The sequence below is a fragment of the Misgurnus anguillicaudatus genome, chromosome 23, assembly GCF_027580225.2.
Source record: "Misgurnus anguillicaudatus chromosome 23, ASM2758022v2, whole genome shotgun sequence".
NCBI classification, from domain to species: Eukaryota; Metazoa; Chordata; class Actinopteri; order Cypriniformes; family Cobitidae; genus Misgurnus; species Misgurnus anguillicaudatus.
This window is the reverse complement of record NC_073359.2, coordinates 21,476,578-21,502,500: the sequence shown is the minus strand read 5'-3', so window position 1 is coordinate 21,502,500 and position 25,923 is coordinate 21,476,578. Positions and strand designations below refer to the sequence as shown.

The window sequence follows — 25,923 nt, the reverse complement described above, 5'->3', positions numbered from 1 at the left end:
AGTTTTTATACATGTAGGTCTTGTATTTCCTTTTGCTTTGTTTCCGAACTGGACCGCTCAAGTGCGGTCTGTAAATGTACTCATGTTCCAGATTGTGTGGGGCCCCAGACGAAGGGCCAACGTACTATTTATGACGTGACGGTAACGTCCAGAGAAACTTAGTTTATAAAACTTGAGCTTGTTTTATCATACAGTACTTACAACTTCCCCCTTTTCACAGATATCAAAGTTAAAGAGCAGTCCATGGAGAATTTAATGAGGTAAGGCCCTCTTACTCTCTTATTTTCTGTGCGGTAAAAGGGGGGGTCACTGATTTATATCTGGTCCGCTGTACTTCTCAGGGAGGGGCTTCGGTGGATTTGTGGTTTCGGTAGACATTTATTTTACATTCAAAGTCGCTGGGGGCCGGACTGGTCGAGCTGGAAAAAATAACAAGAACAGTAAAAATCGCATGTTGGACTTGGACGCATGATCTGTTATCAGTGTCGCTTCTAGAACTGCTACGCTATAATTTTCTCATCCAGAAAAACATGTTTTATACTTCGTCCTCCAGTTTGAAACTTTTGAAAAATGTTTCCTGAACTTGAATTATTTCTCGTCGTAGAGGACTGTTGTTAACTTCTTGCTCTCTCTCTCCCTCTCTCTGTGGTGTCCTATAATTATTTTCCCCCACGGTCGTGCACTTTTGTAATTTTATATCCAGTCCACATAAACCAGAATGAGTTTTAGTGCTCCACTATGTACGCTATAAGGAGACGAGCATTAGGCCTGGTGCGTGCTCCGCAACGAAGACTGGAAAGTGGGCTAATGTCTCCCAGATTTATTGGCACCGTTGTACTATTACTCGGAAATGGAATAACCATATGCTGGATGATTTTGGTCACAGTGAAATGCTTGTCCGGTGAGGTTGGTGCCCTTCACTGCAGGAAAGGGGAAACGGCCCCAAAAAGAAATGTTTCTATTTTCCTGAAGCTCAATCATTTCATCCAAGACCACTTCATCCATGCAACGTGAAGTGTTTTACTTCCAAGCTCAGGTGTGGTTGCATTAATAAAAGGGGAAACCATCCACCCACTTCCAGCTTGAGGTTGTTACCAAGAGCAAGCGTAGATGCATCTCATATCCATTCTGTGAAGACAAATGCAGATACAGATGTTCTCGTCTTGTTACAGAGGTCGAAAAATTTACGAGCCCCCCAGGTACATGACTGTCGCTCAAGCAGCTGAGCAACTTCTGGAGATAGTCCAAAATCGAAGGGAACTAGGCGAGGAACTGGGTAAGAAACCTTTCTGAATTGCTTAAAGGAATATTCCATTTTCTTAAAAGAAAAATCCAGATAATTTACTCACCACCATGTCATCCAAAAATTTGATGTCTTTCTTTGTTCAGTCGAGAAAAATTATGTTTTTTTAGGAAAACATTGCAGGATTTTTCTCATTTTAATGGACTTTAATAGACACCAACATTTAATACTTAACTCAACACTTAACAGTTTTTTTCAACGGAGTTTCAAAGGACTATAAACAATCCCAAACGAGGCATAAGGGTCTTATCTAGCGAAACGATTGTCATTTTTGACAAGAAAAATAACAAATATACACTTTTAAAGCACAACTTCTCGTTTAGATCCGGTCCAGCGCGACCTAACGTAAATGCATGGTGACGTAGGGAGGTCACGTGTTACATATATAAAACGCACATTTGCGGACCATTTTAAACAATAAACTGCCACAAAGACATTAATTAGTATCAGTTGACATAAAACAAGGTAGGAACGGTCCTCTTTCTCAACACTTGTAAACACTGGGGCAGAGTTTCGCGTGCGTCCTCTGTGACCTCTTGACGTAATGACGTATTGCGTGGGGTCATGCTGGCGCATCGCGACCGGATTTACATGACGAGAAGTTGTGCTTTAAAAGTTCATATTTGTTATTCTTCCTGCCAAAAATGACAATCGTTTCGCCAGACAAGACCCTTATGCCTCGTTTGGGATTGTTTATAGTCCTTTGAAACTCTGTTGAAAAAAACTGTTACGTGTTAAGTACTATTTGTTGGTGTCTATTAAAGTCCATCAAAACGAGAAAAATCCTGCAATGCTTTCCCCAAAAAACACAATTTCCTCTCGACTGAACAAAGAAAGACACCAACATTTTGGATGACATGGTGGTGAGTGGATTATGTGGATTTTTCTTTTAAGAAAATGGAATATTCCTTTAAGAAACATTTACTAGAGACCGGCAGGCTTCAGAGTAAAATTAGTTTACTTAATGCTCTGTTCTGCTTTAATGCAGCCATGACCGAAGACACGATTTGCGTCGGTCTGGCTCGGGTCGGAGCCGAGGATCAAGCCATCCGTTCTGGGACGCTGCGGGAGTTGGCCTCCTGTGACCTTGGAGGACCACTGCATTCAATGATCATCACTGGACACCTTCATCCTCTGGAGGTGGACATGCTGAAGCTTTTCAGCGGCTCTGAGGGATTGAAGACCTTGAAGATGACCGACAGCTCCACGTATGATTCTTGATTTGCATCACAAAAAATGGTTCACATGTGGGCACGGAGGAAACCAATGCTTTGGTTAACATGATGGTCTTACCAGAGCTACTGTACAAAATACAGTAATATCTAGGGATGCACCGAAATGAAAATTCTTGGCCGAAACCGAAAACCGAAAAAGAGGAAACCAAGGCCGAAAACCGAAAGCCGAAACACCGAAAGAAATTATGCCAATTATTAGTACTACCATTGCACTTATGGTATTTTTGTGTGTAATAGAAATGGAGTCAACACACACAATTTGAGAAGAAAAATAAGCCAAACAGCATGTGGCATAAACAAACCCAACTTCAGTTATATAGGCTGAAGGATTTGTTTGATTAATCCTTTGGTGCTTGTTTGCCATGCAGTATACATTTAAAAACTGAGATGTGCTAGTTGTGGTTTTGTTCTAACGTTAATGTTACAAAATGCTGATAAAAAAATGATGGCATTTTAATGCACGTTAAAACCCCGAATGGATTGAAGGCTCAGTCAAATATGAATATCTTCTTTATTTAATCTGACATGTTTTTGTTTAAAAAGAAAATCATATTTAGCCTACCTTCTCCGGTGAAACACGTTTTTCTCATTAATGCCAGCTGCAGAAAAAACTCAGCTCTGTTGTTATCCAGTGAAAACAACAAACGGATCTAACAAATATATCTGAATTTAATATTATGTTACAAATAACGCAAGCGGGCTTGATACATTATTGCTGAGGGTGCAAAGTTACGAGCTTAATTTAACAACACTTCACAAAACGGAGCTATTGTTTGCTGTTACGGCATTTGCAGTTATCGGGTTCGTTATAACCATATCCACAGATAAAATAAACGTTCTCCGTTTCGCTTTCCATGCGTGTCTCGTGTCGTTTTAACAACAAAATAAACTAGGCTATATAAGGAAGCGAACAAGTCTCTCATCATGCACGCTGATGCGGCGGCGGAGAAGCACGTCTAACACCCGGCATTAAAACTCTAAACCCTTAAATGAGTCTGCAATCTGAATTACCAAAACAATCAGAAATACATACATATTAATTTTCATGTTTATTTTATATTAAAGTCTGTAAAAGACCGTACAGGTGAAGTGAAAAAGGATTCAATGAGCAGTAGCCGTAATGCTGCGGTGGCGGATTAAAAACATTTGAATATCATTTTTTCCCCATTCTAATTATTATTGCAGATCGAATATTTGACCATTCGTGCACATCCCTAATTTTAAAAGCAATCATGTTAAATGTCTGTTATTCTGGATGTTAATCTGAACGAATGTTTAGTCGGAGCTTATGAAAACAGTACACAAATGCCCAGAGAAACTCCGCGGGTTTGGACACAAACATTACGGTCGTGGGCGGGAGTGGAACTCACAGGTTGCGGAGGTCCTGGTCAGAAATTCGGCGGACGCGGGTTTGAGAGAAATCTAGTCCACACCGCAGATATGTTACTTCAGACAAGCACGTGCAGGTCGCGGTTTCTGTTTGCGTCATCACATTATTTCGGCCGTATTTTTTCGGTGATAAAAGTCTTTCGGCCGAAAACCGAAAAACCACTTTTGGGCCATTTTCGGCCGAAAATTTTCGGTGGCCGAATATTCGGTGCATCCCTAGTAATATCAGATTTGACCTTCGCATGAACATTTGAGGTGCAGTCGGGCCAGGATCGCGTGATATTTGACATTATTTTATGTCTGGCTGTCAAAATGATGGAATTATAACGGAGGAAATGAAAAAGGTTTTTGTGGGACAACTGCATCTGGGTTGCGTTAGCGGCTTTGAAAATTGAGCTTTTTTGTAAATTGGCTTAATGTAATTGGAAAAAGTCGTTCTTAATGAAACGTTCTCATTGAGAATGTAAATATAATGAAAGACAGAGATTAAGTACAATAAAGACATGCGACGCTGCTGATTATAAACCCAACATTTGGGTCGAGTAGTTTCATCTGTGTTTTATTTGTTCGTTTTCTCTCTTAAAAAAAAAAAAAAAAAAATAGGTACAAAAGTTGTCACTGTTATGGTACCTTTTAAAACGGTCCTAATATGTATTATTTTGGTACAGATATACACCTTTTAGGAACAAACGTGTACTATTTGAAAAGGTACCACCCATGTGAAAACTTTTGTACCACCTTGTACCTTTTCTCTTAGTGTTCTTTCATTTTATTTGTCATCATCATGCATCAAAAATGAGTAAAGATACTAAAAAAAAAAAAAAAACTGGTCGGTGTCATTCTGCTTTATTTATACAAAAAACTTTTAAGATCACGTTGCATTTAGAGGTTGTTTTTGGCTTCACAGTTTTTACTCTGGCTTTTTAATAGTAAGAAACCAAATAAGTTTCACTAATTTTTCCACATTTTACAAACAATTAAACTGTGATGATAATGGATATTTCCTTGTATAATCCTGAAAGTTGGCAAGACATTTATTGGATTTGACAAAAATTGCATTACTTCAATAACCCTTAAAGGTGCAGTGTGTAATTTTTAGAAGGATTTCTTGAAAATAATGCAAAATAATATACAAAACTATATTATCAGTGGTGTTTAAAATGAACCGTTATGTTTTTATTACCTTAGAATGGGACGTTTTTATCTACAAACCCAGAGGGTCCCCTTACATGGAAGTCACCATTTTGTGCCGCCATGTCCTTAACGGACAAACTTTTTTACTAAGTTGTCTCCGACGATGAAATGTTTGTCTGGTGGTGGCTATCGTAGCTTCTCTATGCATTTTAAAAGCGAGGGTTGGGCAGTGGACTGAGCCGTTGGTTGCAATTCGCAACCTCACCACTAGATGCCGCTAAAATGTACACACTGCACCTTTAATTCCAGAATGCAAAGACTTCAAAAGTATTGAATTAATTTAAGATAAAAAGATACCTTCACTCATGCTGCGTTCAGACCAGCCGCGGTAGAGGCGTCAATCTCAAGTGATTTCAATGTTAAGTCAATGTGAAGATGCGTTGACGTGCGTCTGGGGGTCTCAACTCGCGAACTAGACGCGCGATTCCGCCACTGTAGATGCGATTCCACCTCGTTCGCGCGAATTGAGCGTGGCCGCAGGAAACACGCGACTTGAAAAATTTGAACTTTGGCGGAAAAACTTGCCATGTTAACCAATCAGGAGCTTGCTCTAGTAGTGACATGATTGCAGAAAGTAAGCAGAGTCACAGAAGCCCCTCCCATGACGCGGATTTCTGCGTAAATGTCTTGATGACTAGAATTTCACGCGCGAATGAAGCGAGTAAACTCAAAATGTTCAAGCGGCAAACTAGACACGGTAGATGCGAATTAGACGCCTTAAACGCCGCTGGTGTGAACGCACAGTAATACTGAAGAGAATTACTTTACTTATTTTTCTTATAAATCTAAGATAGGATTTATAATACTATGTGTTAAAGTGTATTTCAATTGATAAAATCATTCCCAAAATGGGAAAAATATTAAATAGTAAGGTTATTACAGTCGGAACAAACAGTATTTTGATAAACGTATCCACTTTGCTATAATTGCCAATTATTATGCGTAGTTGGAAATAAAATAAAAATAAATCATCGATTGTTTTACAATATTTATCAGAGTCAGGCATCTTATCTATGGAAGCTGCTTGCTTTACCATCCATACAATAAAATATTTGGGACTTTTTGGGGTGGTTTCCCAGACAGGGTTTAGGTTAATCCAGGACTAGGCCTTATTAATATTAGGTCATTTTTACACACATACCTTACAAAAAACACTACAGGTGTGCATCTTAAGACAAAACAATTTCAACGAAATATGTTAAAATTAAACAGGAAAAGGTGTTTTTAAATTAAAGCAGATCAAACATGCATTTTAGTCTGGGACTAGGATAAGCCCTGTCCGGGAAACCACAATTTTACACCATGCGTTAAACAGCAAACCTAATGCAAAGGGAATGTTTTAATCGTATACAGGACGCAAAGTCAAAAAAGGTCCATTCGTGTATTCACAATTGTTCATGATCACTTACAAAAAGGCACTTGAGAAATGCAGACAAATCTGTTTATGTTTCTAATGGCATCGTGATGAAATTCTGCATCTCTTTACAACTGTGCAAAAACAAAAAATAGATGCAAATGTACAAAAACACTTTTAAGCAATTTTGACGTCCACTGAACTCCACACACACTCATACCGCCAATAATTAAAACCTCATTCTGATAATGAAAAATCTAATTAAGAGGAAAGAAACAGTCCGGTGGGATTACTTCAAAGAATGCACTTCAAATGACCGAGGGTAATGTGTTGGCAACAGTGATGTTGCAAGTTCTTGCCTCCCTCCGAAACAAAATCGCACTGTCATAGCTGGTCATTTGTTATTTTCGTTGGTTTTCCTGGTAAGAGTGAAGAGTCAGACTGCTGGACTGCACCACCTCCATCAAGGAGGTGGAGCAATAGAAACCCAAAAAGAAATGGGTTGGGGTGGAGAACTTCCCCACAGCAGCACAGAAGGCCTTTGGTCCCAGGACTCCCAGAGATCAGGAGAAGTATGGTGGACTCCTACATGGCAGCCACTTCAATCTGAACGTACAGCTGTCTGACGCCAACCTGGGCACACAAATCATCACATCATGGAAATTAAACTTTATAGGAGCCTTACTGAGCAGGATGTAGATAAGTCACAATGCTCACCTGCGTGAAAATATTATGTGTCTGGCTCAAAATCCATCTAGAATCTGCATCAGGCGCTACAAGGAGTTTAAGTGTGCCAATGTAGACGTCTGTGCATAGTGTCCAGAAATGAGGCTCTTGAAGATTGTAAACACCCTGAAGCTGCTGGACCTGCAGTAAACATAGATTAGCAGGTACGACTTCTGTTTATTGTACGTTTATAATGGGATAAAGACCAAACAGGCCTTATTAGGTTGTCGGGTGCTTTTCTCAGAAATGACATGCTTGGTTGGATAGGATTCAAGACAATGTAGCATAAACTTGCACACATACAAAAAACATTTCACCAACAACGTAAACATAGCCTGACTTAAAAAGTTAGGATAACTTAAAGGGACACTCCACTTTTTTGAAAATATGCTAATTTTCCAGCTCCTCTAGGGTTAAACACTAGATTTCTACCGCCCTGGAATCCATTCAGCTGATCTCTCGTGCCAGCACTTTTAGCATAGCTTAGCACAATCCATTGAATCTGATTAGACCATTAGCATCGCGCTTTTTGATATTTTTCCTATTTAAAACTTGACTCTTCTGTAGTTACATCGTGTACTAAGACCGACGGAAAATTAAAAGTTGTGATTTTCTAGGCCGATATGTCTATACTCTCATTCTGCTGTAATAATCAAGGATTTTGCTGCCGTAACATGACTGCAGCAGGCGCAATGATATTACACAGCGCCCAAAAATAGTCCCCTTGGTAACTTTCAATAGCAGGGGACTATTTTCGGGCACTGCGTAATATCATTGAAACTATTAATTTTCCGTCGATCCTGGTACACAACGCAACTACAGGAGAATCAAGTCTCAAACAGGAAATATATTGAAACTCTGGTCATTTTTTAGCATGATGCTAATGGTCTAATCAGATCCAATGGATTATGCTAATCCATGCCAAAAGTGGTACCGCTAGACCAAGAGATCAGATGAATGGATTCCAAAACGTTAAAAACCAAATGTTTCCCTCTAGGGGAGCTGGAAAATGAGCAATTTTTTTCAAAATTTTCAAAAATAAGTGAAGTGTCCCTTTAACTCTTTCGCCGCCATTGACGAGATATCTCGTCAATCAAGAGAAAACGATTCCCCGCAATAGACGAGTATTTCTGTCTTTCCGCAATACCGCTATTATCCGCAACTTTTTAAACCTGGGAGTATTGCCCTCTGGCAAGCTGCTGCATGTCCGTGTCTGTTTTAAAGATCGCTCTGAATGGGAACTCTATGAAAAGTCTGTCACAAAAATGGAATTATCTCTGCTTTTTGCTCAAAATGTGGTGTTTTTGCAGAAACCTACCCATATTCAAAAGCTGATTACAAAAAAACTACTGAAGGTAGCATTAAACAGGATTTTTTTTAAAGCAGAGCGTCTGTTCTTTCATTTGATATATTGTATGTTTATATATTTAAAGAAGAACATTTTCTGGAAGGCATTAAACTTTTGTGAAAATCGTGAAAACACTGGCGCTGACTGGCAACTTTTTTTTTAAAACGCTGGCAGTGAAAGAGTTAAGTTATGCCAGGATTAAGCCAAATTCTCTGAATGTGGTCATAAGTGGACAAGCTTAAAACTTTTCACAGCTGTTGGATCTGATCGACTAAACTAGGGCTGTCAAAATTAACGCATTTTAACGCCAATAATTTTATTAATGGGGATTAACGCAACGCCCTTGGTCCAGCCTATAGTTGGATATATTAGGACGCAGCCTTACTGTCTTACCCGTTAATAGTCATTAAACATCTGAAATTATTTATTTGTACATTTTCTGAGAGGTGCACGACGGGTCTTCATCCGGGTATTTTGGTTTCGCTTTTAAAGCATGCAGAAATGTAAAAATAAATTGCAGGACTTACTTGATGTTAAAAGGGTTATTAAGAGAAATAAAGTTATGTTTAAAGAGTTATTAAGAGAGACAAGACTCAAAAGCAATCTTCCTCACGTGCACACAGAGGCGCAAGTGCGCGACTCTGATATGTAGACATCCACACAAAATTAGAGTTTTAAAAATATCTGTTTTGACAAGAATTCATGCAGCTAGGGACTATAATCTGTTATATATGAAGTGAATGTTTGGTTAACTGTGGAAAAATATCTGATGTGTTAACATTAAAGATCCTTGCATTATAGTAGATCTTAAAGTTGTCTGTCTCAATGTCAATCAAAAGTTTAACATATATTGATATTGTTTTTGACTTTGTGTGTGCTAAATCTATTTATTACATTTATTATTTTAAGGTATGGATGTGGTAATTTTGTGGTAATTTGGGATTTTTCTCAAAATTACCTTTGCTGACTCTGTCAACTTTAAACAGGTTGAAGATTCAAACAAGTTTTGTAATAGAGAATGTCAAAATATAAAACACTCATTTTATAAAATTTGCTCATTCTGACATAATTTGTCAGCACAGCTCACAAATGATGCAGCAGCAAACATCTATATTTGTCCACACCCATGTTGATTAGAGTATTAAAAAACTGAAAATTGTTAAAGGTAAGGTATTTAGGACAGATAAAAATCTGAGATTAATTTGCGATTAATCGCGAGTTAACTCATTAAATCATGCGATTAATCTAGATTAAATATTTTAATCTATTGGCAGCCCTAACTTAAACACATCTTAGTACCAGCTGTAAACAGGGCTTAAGCAGCCACATACGAATGAGACCTGGGAAAATGGGACTCACCCTTTGGTAGCATTCAGGAAGGGCGTGGTCCAGAGAAGGAGGTGTCCGTTGCATCAGGATCCCCATGGATTCCCTGAGCAGAGGAACCACACTGGGGAAAGAGAAAAGTGAGATGTTTATGAAGCTGCAACTTGCAAAAGGCTCACCCTAGCTAAATGAATGGGACACGTGTGTCATTGGGTATGGATGTACAGTTAGGTAAAGGAAATTTCAAGTCATTAATAATCACAAACAAAATCCACTTAGTGAAGTTCAACACAAACTTATGGTAGGGGTGGAGTAACAAAAAAGAACTGATGTCATTCCAACAGCTGTAGTTTGGCCCAATACTTCTGAAACTCCAAGCAAAGCTGAAATGCACCAGAATAGACATTCAAATTGATTAATTCTGCCGAAGAATCACTTGCCAGAAACGGTTGACTGGTTAGGAGAGTAATAGGACTATTCCTCTCCCGACCAGTCGACCATTTCTGCCCCATCAAAGCTATGCCTTAGCTGTGCCAGCATCTTACAAAGTCATCAGTCCTTCCAAACCTGACCACTGCTGCATATGTGAACCATTAGAGGGTTACTTGGTTTGGACTCCTTTCCCATTCTCTAATCTGCTCTATTACCCCATGTTCCCCTCCCTGAAACCCCAGCCTCAGATGCTGAGACACGCCAACGTGGAGCTGTTCTTCATCACATGAGGACCACCGTTTGTGGCGTACAAATCTATTAACAAAAGATGTTTTTGCAGTGACCTACTGATGTAAAACTTGCGATAGCAAAATATTTGCCTCAGTTTTGCTTATTTGATCAAATATGTGAAACTGTTATATTTGTTACATAGAATGCCGTTTGGGTTTCACAATAGCCCCTACCGAAATACTTTCACTACTCTATACTAATACTAACAATAATGCCACACCAATCTATAGCTTTCCAGACTACACACACAGTCGTCTTTGTGGTCAAGTAACATTAGGTAATACGCTGACAATTCAGCACATGCAAACATTTCGTTTAATACGTCTCAAGATGACTGTGGTTTACCAAACAATATCGTCTATAGCGCAAATGCGCATGACGTGTTACGCACGTAAGCTCAATACTTTCGGTTGGGGATTTAAATACAAACCCCAACCCAAAATTCGAGCAATATCTTTCACCACTAATTATACATTAAGTACATGTTGTTCATTAGCATTACTCAGTCCTTACTCAATATGACCGTTTGTTTCCATCGACATGCACCGTGACGGGGCATCATAAAAAAACGCCTACCATGCATTCCATTCAGTACCCGTGTGTTTGTCCCTCTCTGGGACAAAGTGAAAACAGGAAAGTACTCCAAGCGGGTATCTCGGACCTCTGACATCATACCATTGTTCGACACCTTCCTGTTCGGTGAGAGAGAGGCACTCTTACTCACCGTTCATTGCCAAAAGAGCACTGGTGGTTGCTTGCTAACCTGCCCTGGGCGCTCCGTAACAGTTAGACGAGTGACTAACAGGGCTAAAATTTGATTACGTGTGAACATCAAGGTTAAGTTGGATGGTGACATGTACGCAGTGTCGCCACCTACGTAAGGGTGACCATTTCTATTTGAACACCCAAGAGACACATGGAAAAAAGTGTTTCTTGTAAAAGCAACCGTTGGGTTATCACACCCAGACAACCTGAGCAACTAAACATTTATGACACCAGAACGACCGCAAGAATGAGGTGACTGTGGGAATTAAAGTGGGTACATTTAAATGCTTGTGATTTAGACTTTTCCATTAGCTGGCCAAACTTGAAAATCTACCACAAAGAGCTGAAATTGTTTGCTTCTAGAAATCGAGTTCACTCAAGCTATGGTTAAAGCCACAGGATAGTATAGCTATTAAGCCTCAAATATAACTCACAACTAGATTCAAGGACACATTTTAAATGGTACGAACGTCTGCAGACATTCAAACGTCGAATGACTACTACAATAAATGTTTACAAACATTTTTAAATGCCACATTTGATAGTAAAGCACAACTTAAATGTAAACGATATCTTAAAGTAGATTTAGCGTGACAGTTCTAGCGTGTTTTGTGTAATTTTTTGCCTTGTTGCAAATCAGCTTTACAGTACGCCAATATTAATACAAATGACGAAAAAATATAGAATACAAGGAATTATTGCAATTTCTTCACACCAAAAAATGAACCTTAGCGATACTAATTAGACCTGCACAATTTTGGGGGTGCGGTATACAATATGCAATACAACGTATTACAGTTCGTTTTACGTTTAATTATCATTTTTATCAAATATTTTAATATATTAGTAGCATAAAAGAAAGCATCACTCATTCTGTCTCGCCATTCTGCAAACTGCTCCCAATAATTGACAAAATAACGCAAACATTTTCCTATTTATGTGTTGTGGTTTGTATAGTTACACCGTGCACAAATAACAAGGTTATATGAGACACAGCAATCTTTTAACAATATACATAATGGAAAATGTTTGCGTTACTTTGTCACTTATTGGGAGCAGCTTGCTAGCTGGAGCCATTCACTTTCAGTCTTTGTGCTAAGCTAAGCTAGCGGGGGCTGCGTCAGACCGAGTTACAGCACGCACGGAGATGAGAAAGGTATGTATAGAGTTATCTAACTGTGGGGGATACGGTGAATTAGCTAAAAGTTAATGTATGGACACCTATTCAGCTATTGTTTAGTTGAATAACTTGCCTTTCCAGATTAAATGTCTGTTCTTCGTCTTGGATTTTGTGAAATAATTTTCAAAATAAATGCGAGGTATAGTCCACTGCGACTTATATATGTTTTTTGTCTTCATGACGCATTTTTGATTGATGCGACTTATACTCCGGAGCGACTTATAGTTTGGAAAATACGGTATATCTTGCAGCCCCAAAGCTAATTGCAGGGTTCCCACTCCAAGTCAAATGTCAAATTCCTTGACTTTTCCCTGACTTTCACTGAACAAAAAGCTGAATTTCCATCACCTATAACTGGGATGCTGTGAGCCTGGATAATGTAGTGTCTTTAAAAATGTAGCGTGAAATGAATAAACGGTGCCAATAAACAGTTGTTTCAAATTGTAGTCAGTGGAAGACCTGGAAGTGGTATTCCTTATGTCACAAGTGGATTACATTTTGATAAATGGAAACTAAAATTTATTAAAACTTACAAAACAAAAACAAAAAAATCCCTGATATTTCATGACTTAGACCAGTTGTTCCCAACCAGGGGGCCGGGGCCCACAGGGGGGCCTCAAGATGACTTCAAATTATAAAAAATTGGACAAAACAAGCATTAAAATAATCTAAAAGAAGCAAAAATCAAGATGTTTCTAATTTTCTTTGGCCATTTTAGTAGCGAATATACATCTGTCTAGTCATTCCGAGTTCTATTTAATTTTATCTGGAAAAAAACAGAGTGAGTGGGGGGCCTTTAAATATTGTTGTGTGCTACTAGGGGGCCTTAAAGTGAAAAAGGTTGGACTTAAAACCACCGACTTAGACAAAAATATATAAAAATCCCTGACTTTCAATGTCTGGAAAAGACCTTTTAAATTCCATGATAGTCCAGAAAATCCATGACACATTATAATTACACCTTAATTACATTGTATTCATAGTCCTATTAAAGGTGCAGTGTGTAAATTTTGGGCATCTAGTGGTGAGGTTGCGCATTGCAACCAACGGTTCAGTCCACTGCTCACCCCTCGCTTTTGAAACGCATAGAGGAGCTACGTTAGCCGCCAACGGACAAACATGTCATTGTCGGAGACAACTCAGTAAAAAAGTTTGTCCGTTAAGGGCTTCTGTAGAAATATGGCGGCACCAAATGGCGACTTCCATGTAAGGGGACCCTCAGTGTATGTAAATAAAAACATCTAATTCTAAGGTAATAAAAACATAACGGTGCATTATGAAAGGTCTTTATACACCCCTGATAATATAGTTTTGTATAATATTTAGCATTTATGTCAAGAGATTCTTCTAAAAATTACACATTGCACCTTTAATAAGCAAATACGCATATCAAATTCATATTCATATGATTTAGCAATACTAACATAAAAAACCTGTAGGTTTGAAATATCCTGAACCAACTGCAAAATTTGAGGTATAATTTATGCACATATAACTTAAGGGTTTTGCACAGTAAAGCTACTTCAGGGGTCCAGCTCCGAGCTGAACGCATTACAGCAAAAAATTAAGTACATCAAAGAATAACACGGTAATGTAGAACAAAAGCTGCTTTAGAGAGGAATTTAAATACATTTCCTCCAAGGCTTGACAAATGTATTCAGTCTCAAAGGCCCGGCTTAGCATGCACAGAACGAACGGTAATTAATGTTAGCCATTCGGTGGGCTTTAGGCTGGGATCCAAAGTGATTAGTGGTCTGGGAAGACTCTGGTGGTGGTGGACTGCTGTAGGTCACAACAGCAGGACTTCTTCACTCCCTTAACTAATCATAGGGTAAACAGCTCCAGATATTTCCCTAAAGCAAGGCCACCACACCCAAAGAGGCCTTGGCTAACCACACCCGGTCTCGCGTACAGCATGGGGGCTTTGCCGGGAGCCCTGCGCAAATGGGTCACGCCTCAGGTAAGAAGTTGGCAATGTAAATACGAGATGAAATCACCCAATCAACAATGAAGAGAATATGAATTTCACAGACTTGGGTGCATGGAAAAAAGCATGTCCAAAAAGTGCGAGGTCCATTAAGCTAAGCCTATTATGGTCCATTTCCTTAAACGTTGAAACAACAAATGATGCAAATAAAAGTGAAATTGCGAATACATTTGTGCTTTGTCCGCTAGTTTCAAATCATCGTTTCTCTAGTAAAAATACATCTCTAGGTCTATGTTCGGCACAACAATACCATGCTGCTCTTACTAACACTGTGCATAGTATGCAAACTTTCTATTTGCATAAAATAGTGGATATATTTGCATAAATGTGCAAAAGAGGACACACTGGACACCGTATACCAAAATGCAATGTGCTCAATGTGAGGTCTGGGAAACATAATGACTATCCAAAAGACGTAGCTTTGCATCTTAACACACAATATCCACACGCCGACCAAAGGAATGCAAGGTAAGCAATTAAAAATCAAATGAGATCCAGCTTGCACGCTTTAAAAATCCTTTAAATAACTTACTTGTAACATGTGCAACTGATTTAAATTGCTTTCCGTACTTGTGCAATACCTTTCCAGATTCATCTCCAGATTGCACCTGACTGAGACCGAGCCGGTTTCATGCAGGTGCAATTTGGAGAAATCCGCAGCCATGTGTTGGTTAATTCTTCTGCGTTTGTAAAAAAAAAAGATGGGGAAAATGTCTAATGGGGGGGGGTCCTCGATGACATAAACCCCCTACTCTTTCAGAAACAAAAAGAAGGAAAATCCATCTTAAAAGATGCCTTTGTTGAAGTAACGTTCACAGATCGCCACCACATTCCAAAGAGGGAGAAGAAAAGCCTCAGCGCGGAAAGAGGGAGGGAAAGGGGGCTGGAGAGGGGAGATGAATATACGGGAAAGGCATTGCTCAGACCCGTGCATTTTTTCGAATGGGGCCGCGTTCTCCATCTGAAATCTAGCGCGGTAACCACAGGCCATCTGCAATTTCAACATGATGCACGGACTGCAGCGCTTCGCCTCGTATATATACACAAACCCTTTACACGCATTTACCCACATCATACAGAAAAAATGACGCCTATTCATCATCCTACCGCTTGTGACTTTCCACAATAAAGAAATGCAATGCTGCTCTTGCCTCTTAAAATACAGTACACTCCTACCATTATTTATTCACCCTTAAATTTTGTTATTTTGCCCAAAAAAGATTTTTAAGAATTTCTTCCTACGGCTGTTTCTCGTACAATAGTAACCACATCAGTCAAGATCCAAAAAGCACCAGAAATGTAGATCATACGGCACATGCTATTATCGGCCCCTCACAAGAATTGGGTAAAATCGGGTTCTGGACCTCGATCGGTTTCGGAGTTCGTCTCATGTAATGTGTGACGTTTACAGATCAAATCTTACACATCCCAAAGTGCTCAACAGCAAATCGGGGCCATCCCAATCATATAAAATATATTTGATATTTACGATTTTAAATTTATGATGATTACATCATAGCCAATGAGAGAAAGAGAGGGGAATGACAGACTTTTGAAATTGCAACTGAAAAAACAAGCTAGCTAGCAAATGTAAACATTAAAAATAATAAATGTGTCACAATCTCTATTCGATTACATCCGCATCTATGTGAGGTGACGTGAAGCGCTCGCTCTGGCATGATAATCTTAATAATATCCTGTAGTAAGGGTTCCCCCACTTTAGTTAACTTCAAATTCAAGGACCTTTCAAGGACTTTCCAGGTTCAAATATGCGGACACATTTCAAGTGAGAGCAAGGTTACATACAGGATACATTGTTACAGTTCCCTTTCAAGGGAACTCGCGCTGCGTCACTGCGGTGACACATTGGGGACCCTCCAGGGGTAAGTGCGTCTGAATGTGTATATCAAATTCAACCAATGGTGAGGCTTAACAACAAAGACAGGGTGACGCGGGAGCCAGGAAGTATATCGCGATCTGAAATATTGCCAAAGACAGCGTTACAGGGACGCAGGAAGTATGTCAAGGGAGACACAGTGTCTCGTTCCCTTCTCAGGGAACAACAGTTACATACGTAATCCGAGACGTTTTCATGTGTCAAACACAACTATGCAAAAAAGCATTTTGGTATGAATCAACATTCGCATACAGAAGATATAAGCATTTAAAGTGAACAATTTAGCACGTGTGCTTAAAAAGTCTAGAATTTTTATATTATCCTACACTACACAGGGAATAATATGGATTTTTTCCAGAAAACGTCTTGAATAAAATAGATTCAAGCATTTTCAATGACCTGTATCTATGTATGTATATTTTCAAAAACTTCCCAGGGCCTTGAATTTTTTCCCCCAGATTCACAAACTTTGGATTTCAAGGACCCGTGGGAACCCTGTGTGCTATGATTTTTAAATCTTGTACTGTCCGCATGTTTACGATTTAAGAAAAGAAAATCTGTCAAGATTCTCCTGTGTGTGCCACATAACCAGATTTCATAAGCCATGATTTAAAAAAAAAACTGTAGTGTGAGCCTGGCCGAAGTCTTCTGATGTGACCACTTTGTGTGAAAAACAGACCGAAATGTTGCTCAAATGCCCAGAAATGATTATTCGTGAATAATAACGTGAATTAAGTTTTGTTGATTAAACAAACCAATCACACGGCTTGGTTATATAGTGCACGAGTTGTGCAGACTATGAAACTTGTATGTTTTTGTCTCTTTGGACAATAAAATGAAAACAACAAAATGAATTCTCATCATAGATTGCTTGTAAGTGTTTTGAATGACCTGAGGAAAAGTAAACGATGTAGGGATGCACGATATATCGGCCGACATATCGTTATCGGCCGATAACTGCTTATTTTTAATATTATCGGTTAATGGTCTGATAGCAAAATTAGGCCGATAAATGAAAGCCGATAAATGATGGAATATTTTGGTTTGGAACCACTTCACTTGCTCATTGCTGGCCATATGAAGTTTTGATTGGTGCTTTCTTTGACATAGCACGAAGATGACACGTGTTGCGGGCTTAAGAAGAGTATGCTAGTCTAGCGCAAAGAAAAGATGTCCGCGGTCTGGGAGTTTTTTATTGGGAAAATAATATGAATATTTATCGGCCTATATATATCGGTCCCCAAATATAAAGAGTTATCGGTATCGGCCAAAATTTCCATATCGTTGCATCCCTAAAATAATGTCATCTGTGGGTGCAATAAAGCAGGCCAAGTGAGCACTTTAAGAAACGAAAACGCAAAACATATATACGTTTCTCCCTTTCGACTGGAGCTGGTTTAAGCAAGCCACATGAGAGAGTCGAGTCCTGGTTTTCTGGCTTTGCCACATGTTGGGAAAGTCTCAGGACTCCACCCTCTGATCACGTATCCTGTAATTCACCCGGCTGGAGTGCCAACGGCTTCGCTGTGCCCTCGGTGAAGGCCGCTGTGAAGTGGTTTTGTATGATCTGTGTTAGGTGCTGCTGTGGGTTTTTTGGGTGGAGTTCAAGGATTGTCTCGAGTTGAGTCGAAAGAGGTCAGATGCTTATAATATCCGTAGCCAATGCGTGCGTATGCTTACCTCACGCCGATGAGCAGAGCGATGAGCATGGAGCAGATGGGGTCGGCGATCATCAAGTCGTATTTCTGCATCAGGATGGCTGATATTATGACGCCAACGCTGCCCAACGTGTCCGCGACGATGTGCAGAAAAACTCCTGCGGTAAAGAAAATAACAATTTGGATTAACTGGAATCCAAAAACCTTATTCGTTTTATTACATGTATGGACCTGCTTACTATAACTGATGCACAATGTGCTCATTTACTTTTAATTCACAAACAAAACAATCCCAGAATGCACTGCAATAAGTCAACATTTAACCAATTATTTCAATACTATCTATTTAGTTTGGGCTTATGTATGTATTACAGTCCAAGGTAAGATTTTGGAAGAAGTCTGCATGAAAGTTCCAGTAAAAAGGACCGGTATGTAAATATTGTGTCTGACATCAGGATATGGTGTTTGCCAACATATATCCTCAAACATGACAGCTGTGGACAGACCGAACCCGCTGCCTGGGATACCATCTTTAGCGGTAACCCTCAAACTGATGATGTCATTCCACAACCAGATGACGATGAGGTCACACCAGCACATCTCCAAATAAACGGCCAACTTGCAAGACTCTCGCAGACAATTTTCCAGGATTTATCAAAACAGATTACCTGTAACCCGACTCCAATTGGACCCCGACATGAGTCAACATTTCCGAAAAAAAAAGTCTTTTCTGTCTTAATCAACTCTCCTGAATGCTTGTGGACTGTGGTGTGATGGCATGCTATGATACGGTCCAATAAGTCCCCAGTAGATGACATTATTGAGGTAAGTTTCAGTTTCACAGAAAGCATGACCGCAGTAACGGAGGAAAATCTCTAATAAGCGGAGACCCTGTCCAAATGTGGTCAGAGCAAAATAAACAGGAATGCTTTCAACCAAAGTTCACAAAGACTGTGTACAATAGAGCATACTAGCTTACTGTGCAGTATACACTGTATAGTACCTACTTAAATTTTTTTTTTTTAAATACAGTAAGCAGTGCACATATAAACATAACATTTACTAGTTAAAGAGCACCTACAGTCCGATTCACGTTTTTACATTTCCTTTGGTGTGTAAGTGTGTATTAGTACATATGTACTTTTTGCATACCGTTAATAAGTAGACATTTACGCGAGTTATCGTCTCCAACGTAAATCTCGGATTTAGGCAACAGTTTACTTCCCGGGATTAGTAATATAGACAAGACCGACATTTTCGCAATTTCTCCCACTTTGGACTCACAGCCTGTAAGTTAACTCCTGTTAGCAACCGAATCTTTCAAACATGATAAGGAGCGTCACATTTCCTGCTGACGTCAGAGGTTTTCAGGCCAATCACATTGTACATTGTACAGAGCTTTTCAAATCCCTGCATTTAATGAAGACAGTGAAATCTGGAGCTACAAAAAATGTACAGCATGTGGAAAATAATGCGTTTTTTAAACCATAAACCACGCGAACACATTGTTCTATACCAAATATACAAAATAACGTTTTTAGCAATGAAATAGGTGCTCTTTAATTGCTATTTCGCATTACCTGCTAGATATCCAATCAAATACGTATAAGAACAAAAAAAGTTTTTTACTTCCTGTTGATTCGTCACACTTAAAAACAGAGGCTTTTGTGAAATGCAATGCATTGTGGGATAGAGCATGCCATGCTACATAGAGTAGTATGCTATTCCAAACATGAAGGTTGGTACAAACTACTTGTGATTCAAAACGTCCCTCGGCGGAGAAGAAACGGGGATGGAGGCAGTGTAACCTTTTGCACTGTCACCTCCTCTCTTCCCTCCCCCCTCTCTGTACGCTCCTCCCTTCGTGCCCCCTTTTCTCTCCCCTGAGCAGGCCTCCCAAAGGATCCATTCTCCCTCTGTGTGTGCCAGGGTGAAGGGGACAAACTACTTTCTCTGCTGTGCTCTTTTCCCACACAAGCTCGGACAAAGAGATTTAAAGCGACAGCGCTCCGGTGACGGTGTTAACCCGGTTAGCAGAGTCAAAGGTTAGAGGTTGGGATGGTCAGGGATGTCACTTGACAACACATAAAACTCCATCGTTCGGTCACGTTTAATGATAACTGAGTTGTTGTGTGACAGCTGATCTAAAGCACTTCTTTTAGTGTATTTAAGCCTCCTATTGTGAGTTTCAAATATTTGCCACCTATAAAAGGAAAAACCTGTCTAGACGTGATAGCTGTGATTGAAAATATCTTCACATCTCATGCCATGAAAACGCAAGCGCTTGCTTACTCAAATGCTGTGCGTGGGAGTAAAGCGCCACCTAGCGGTGGTCGTGTATATTAAATCATACCTTGTAATATCTGCTTGTTGGAGCCTTTTCCCGTTGTGAGCGAGTGGTCATCTAAGGACACAGAGAGATTAGAAATGAATCATGCTGAAACGAATCACAATGTGACAGTATAGTGTCTGCTATTTCAATACACAGTAACAGGCGAGACAGTACAATGACACCAAGTAACCCGATTGGTGTGCATAACAAAACTAAAACATAGGTCTTACCATGACAGTGTGAATCTTCATGCGAATCTTCATGTGAATGTCCGTGTCCTCCATGCGAGTGACCGTGATCATGTCCGTGTTTAGACTCGTGACTGTGGCCGTGGCCTCCGTGACTGTGTCCGTGACTGTGTCCGTGCCCTGCACTGCCATTAAATAGGGAATGACTGTGGCCATGACCTTCAAAACAAAAAGAGGACATACTTATGAAAGAGTAATTAACAATTCGGCAAAAAAAGGCTGGAGGGGGAACCGAAGCTAGATCTAGAGAGTAAAAAAATACCACAGAGAGTAAAGTGATGCCTTTAGACTTTTGCTCCTTAGCAACCATGCAGAATGCCTTAGCAACGGCATGATAATGTAGCATCACAGTAACCTCCTAGCATTGTGGCAACAAGTTTTGGATAAACAAGTGCCATTAATTCTCAATACTCTCATGCACGACCAACATATTCAGTATATAAAATAGCACCACTGAATGAAACCAAAAATCAGGTGCATATTCGCGAATTCCTGAGATTAAGCGTACCTTCATCACCATGAGAGTGTCCGTGTCCTCCGTGTTGAAAAACAAATACTCCTACAAGATTCACCAGGAGTCCTGCTATTGACACCGGAAGTAACCGTTCATGGTGCACATCAGGGGGTTCTAGCGCTCTCTGGTGGTTGCAAGAAATAAAAACAGCATCCATTCATAAGCATTACTTTACTGTCAATCAACTGATCTATAATCAGTCATCTTTCGTACCTCTACTCCCTCTGAGAAGATAAAGAAGGCGGTAAATATCAGGAAAAGGCCGTTCACGAAGCCCGCGAGAACTTCTGCTCTGACATACCTATAAAACACAACATGTGGTTCAAGAGAACTTGCGTCATCTGCAACAATAACGCAACAGAAAAAATTATGTTTCCTGTCACAGCCACAAACAAAGCAGAAGTTCCTGTTTAGGAAATGTTCACGTTAGCACATATTTAACAACTAAAATGTTGTGGTGGTCCTTTACCCGTATGAGAAGGAGTCATTGGATCTCCACCGTGAGATCACAGATGCTGCGAGGCCTGCCAGGAGAGCCGTACAGTCGAAGAACATGTGAAAGGAATCGGATATCAAACCTAAACTGAGAATTAAGCAAACAAAGAAATCGGCGTTAAATTATCAAGAAACTTGAGAAAATCATCCCGCCCTTTATTGTGGTGTGAGTCACATGGTGATGGACATACGCTGTAGATAAAAACAATAACGATATAAAAAAGTCTTATATAAGATATACCATTACAAATTGCAGGAAATGTGTGTATTTTATTGGCAAAATATTATATTCATAAATGTAAATTTTCCTTAACTGTTCTCAAATTAAACATTTTTTAACATAAATTTCTTTGTGGCCTTAATTATTTAATTAAAACACTGACAAAGATTAATAAAAAAGTGTCAAATTTGTATAATGATTTGATGAATGTTACATAAGTTACATAATTTTTTTTGCTTTTTCTTTGTTTTCAAATGGTTGTCTTTCATCCCTGCTTTATACTATGTCATCCAATATTGTTTGATACTGTATCTATCAGTTTGTTTTTTTAAATTGTAATAAAATAAAAAACATTACAAATTTCTGATAAAAATAGATCCAAAACCATACAGCCCTGGTCCGAATTATTGCCACCCTTAGTAAATATATGCATAAAATAATTTGGAAATATATCTGCATTGTTTATCATTATGATCTTTCATTCAAACAAAATCACAAAAAAGTAACACTAATTTCAAGAATTTCAGTCTCTCTTGCTTTGACAGTAGCAGAAAAACATTATATTGTTAATTCAGTGTCTACAATAAATTTTTATATAGGCCTGCTTAATATTTGTGAAATAATTATTAAGAAATAAAATACGGAAGTTGCTTTGCCATGTTGAACGCGATTGGTCGGTGCCGACTTCACTCTTTCAGTTTAAGATCAAAACCTGAGTTGATAAAGTAAGTTGATAAGCCGCTTCATCGGACCAACAAAGCCTGATCGTATTGGTTTGGTTTTGTCAACTCAAAATTAATCCTGTAACTTATAGTTTGTTAAAACTATCTTCATGGTACAGGCCCCTGGACTGTAAAATATAACTAATGTAATACCAGTGGCGGCCGGTGACATCTTTTTTCGAGGGCGCACTTTAAGGACCACTTTATCTTCCAATTTTTTTCTGAGGACCACCTAACAGAATCCCACTCTAAGACTCCCCCAAAAAAACAACAAAATAGGAAGGATAAGCTAAGTTTAAGTTTAATATGCAACTGTTTTAAGTCAAAAACAAATTTTTTAAAAACAAATGCAATGTTATGTTCAGAAAGTATTATATGAATTTTATTTCATTTGAAAAAGTAAATGTGAAATGAGTTGCAGCTTAATATGAACAACAAACTGCACATGTGAAAAAATGCAAACATATTATAACAGCCTAGGTCCCACTTAATGTCATTCCAAAGAGCCAATAGTTTAAAACTGAGGTGGTGGGTATATGAAGTCTATGGTTGTAACTATGGTAACAATAAAATACTGGAAAAAAATGTTTCCCTTAATGTCCAAAATCACTGAAATTACAGGGATTTTACACATGAACAAAAACTAGTACATTACAAAACTAATAGATCTGTGGATTTTAGCTGCTTTCAGTTGACGCTTGATCTTTTATTTTGACTCCTCTTTGGTTTAGCCAAACGATCCATTTTTACATTATTAAAACAGAAAGGCAAGAACTGATATTACAGTTTCGCAAGTGCATTACAAATCTACTTAAATAAGTGACGATTGTATAAACACTTGCCTAGTTTAGGTCATCTTTTGGCGGACCACTGGGGGGGTTGGCGGACCACACTTTGAGAATTACTGCATTAGAGCAGTAGACCGATATGTTGGCCAATGCCGATATTAAGAAAGGTGTATGGCCGATATGAGGCCAAAATAACAAATGTTATTACAAGTAAATATGAGACGAACAGAAAATTGGTGAAACTAAATAAACATTTGTTATGCATAACATTTATAAATATACCATTTAAATGTACTTAAAACATATTTACAAGACCTAATTAATTTGGATCTGAAATCTCATGGTACTGTTTGAATAAGTGTGTTAAACTTGTGTGGTGTTGTGTGTGACACAACATAACGTAATGTTAAAAAGTGAATAATGATTGGTTAGTTTACGGTCTGTCAGACTTTGTCTTTAAATTGAGTGACACTGAGTGTCTTTTTATTACAAACATCAAATTTATGTACTCGAGAAATTTACTGGCCGATTGAAAAGATTTATCAGCCAATGCAGATAATAAAAATCCAAATATCGACCTCTCTATAATTGACCTATCAATATTCTCAAACTGGTCTAGGACAGTTTTAGGACATTTTATGAAATATATTAATTTATCATAAATTCTGTGTAATCAAACTAAATAAAAAAGAATACTAACAACCAACAGAACTACTTTGAATACTTTAATAATATTTATTTTACGGCTTGTTGGAATGCTTGATTCTGATTGGCCAGTCACGACATAAGCAGGTTTGTTATTCCTAGCTTGCACACTAAAAAGTTTGAGAGTTGACTACACTTTTTACAGTATACAATACAATCACAAAACCTCAATTCAAATCATTACGCTAATTTTAGTGAACAATAGTGTCATGGCTATGCGTCATATTTCAACATCACATATTCTTTTTGGCAAACAAATGGTTAATGCCCAATTACATCATTGGGGAATTTCCCATATATGGAATATAATGGCTATGTCTCAAAATTCAGCTCGCTGCCTACCTACACAGCACTTTTGGGCATCATATATAATGTCCGCATGCTTACACCTGCCTATGACACCCAAGGTTCCTGTCTAGGTAAGTGACTCACTTTAAGGCACAGCCGAACTCTGAGCCGACACCTTTTAATCTCCTAGCACACACAAACATTCAATAAAACATACAAATGGACTTCCACCAGAAATCAAACAGAGGATAGGCCCAAAACAAAAGCACACAAGCTCATCCCACTTTAGATCTACGTGGCATGTTCTTGTGTTTAGCCCCCTACTGTTACCTGTTACTCCATATGCCATACATGAGCTCCACGAAACCGAAGGACAGATTCAAACACAGGAAGAAAAACAGATTGCGAGACGTCTTATCCGCAAGAATTGATCTGAAAGGGAAAATATGAGATGGTTTCAGTTTGATTCACTATAAAAGTGACCAGACCAGACAGGCTGGCTTTGGAAACTAACAACGAAGCAAATACACCTCTGTCATTCTTTTGAAATAAAACTTTTGGAAATGACATGGGGTCCAAATGAACTCCCAATACACATATTGTGATGTGAAATACATTATAACACATTTAATAGAATAAATGAAAAGATATTTCATCATATGTCAAATGTTTACTTAGCTCCGCTAACAACATGTCAAGTTTATACAAAACAGCTTCTTTAACATAACAACTAAATTATATTTCCTCAATAAATACATTTCATTTGTACGAATAAAAGTATATAACGTGTACATTTTAAATATATTAATGTACATTTTAATGACAAAGTCTCGCGAGCTAACTAGCATGCTAACTGTATTAGCCGACAGCTGTGACTGAAACTCATTGATTTACTAACGATTTAACGCTCGTTACCTGAACCAGCTCGAGATTTTGGCCAACAAGTTGAACTTGGCAGGTTTGTACTCGTCATCTTTGATGGATAACGGGAGCATTTTTCAGCGAAGCGTCTCCGGTATCCACTGACCACCGCGGCTGCACGAGCGTCTGGACGCGAGAGGATGAAAAGTCCTCACGATGACGTCACGTGCGTCTGATGATTCGCCATAAGAGCTCAGACACAAATGTCTTTTGTCTGTGGGTGTAATGTGTCATTTAATATACCTATTTATATTAGTGAAATTTCCCCTTTTCGATTTAATTCAGTCACGTCTGAATAATATAAATATATTTGCATTTTCATTCATTCATACTGAACATTTATTCATGTTTAGTAATGGTCACAATTTTACTAACAATTTATTTCTGAATAAAATGTATGATCTTAATATTTGTAATTAAACAAATGTATTGGCTTATTTTGTTGTATACGTCAAAACAAAACAAACTAAAATACAATATACATCACAATAAAACAACCAGAGAAAAATAAAATAATGAATGAAAGGTGGGACTATAGGTAGATAATATCTGTAATGTAATAGACTGACATAAACAACATTACAGCTTGACATCATTCTGAAGTT

General features: G+C 38.6%; 2 protein-coding genes across 2 annotated transcripts in view; one reads left to right on the top strand and one right to left on the bottom strand.

The window, feature by feature from the left end:
• dph5 (diphthamide biosynthesis 5) overlaps positions 1–3,014 on the top strand; it is an 11,062-nt gene extending 8,048 nt beyond the window's left edge. Inside the window, exons 5-7 of the mRNA XM_055217172.2 lie at positions 221–260; positions 1,173–1,276; positions 2,292–3,014. Coding sequence (XP_055073147.2) covers positions 221–260; positions 1,173–1,276; positions 2,292–2,524 — 377 coding nt within the window. The 3' untranslated portion in view covers positions 2,525–3,014. The remainder of the gene's footprint in view (positions 1–220; positions 261–1,172; positions 1,277–2,291) is intronic.
• Positions 3,015–4,757: 1,743 nt separating this feature from the next.
• Positions 4,758–25,484, bottom strand: slc30a7 (solute carrier family 30 member 7). The gene is made up of 11 exons (XM_055217171.2): positions 25,313–25,484; positions 24,728–24,829; positions 21,649–21,762; positions 21,393–21,480; positions 21,174–21,303; positions 20,648–20,824; positions 20,439–20,489; positions 18,108–18,243; positions 9,909–9,999; positions 7,193–7,342; positions 4,758–7,108 (listed from the first exon to the last, which is right to left on the bottom strand). The coding sequence occupies exons 1-11, from the start codon at positions 25,390–25,392 to the stop codon at positions 7,061–7,063; spliced, it is 1,167 nt and encodes a 388-aa protein (XP_055073146.2). The 5' UTR covers positions 25,393–25,484; the 3' UTR covers positions 4,758–7,060.
• Between the last annotated feature and the right edge of the window lie 439 nt (positions 25,485–25,923).

Coding starts and splice junctions, on each gene's coding strand:
- slc30a7 (XM_055217171.2), bottom strand. CDS start 25,392: ATGCTCCCGTTATCCATCAAAGATGACGAGTACAAACCTGCCAAGTTC. Junction 21,481..21,648: donor AATGACTCCTTCTCATACGG/GTAAAGGACCAC, acceptor TGTGTTTTATAG/GTATGTCAGAGCAGAAGTTC. Junction 21,304..21,392: donor TCTTCTCAGAGGGAGTAGAG/GTACGAAAGATG, acceptor TGCAACCACCAG/AGAGCGCTAGAACCCCCTGA.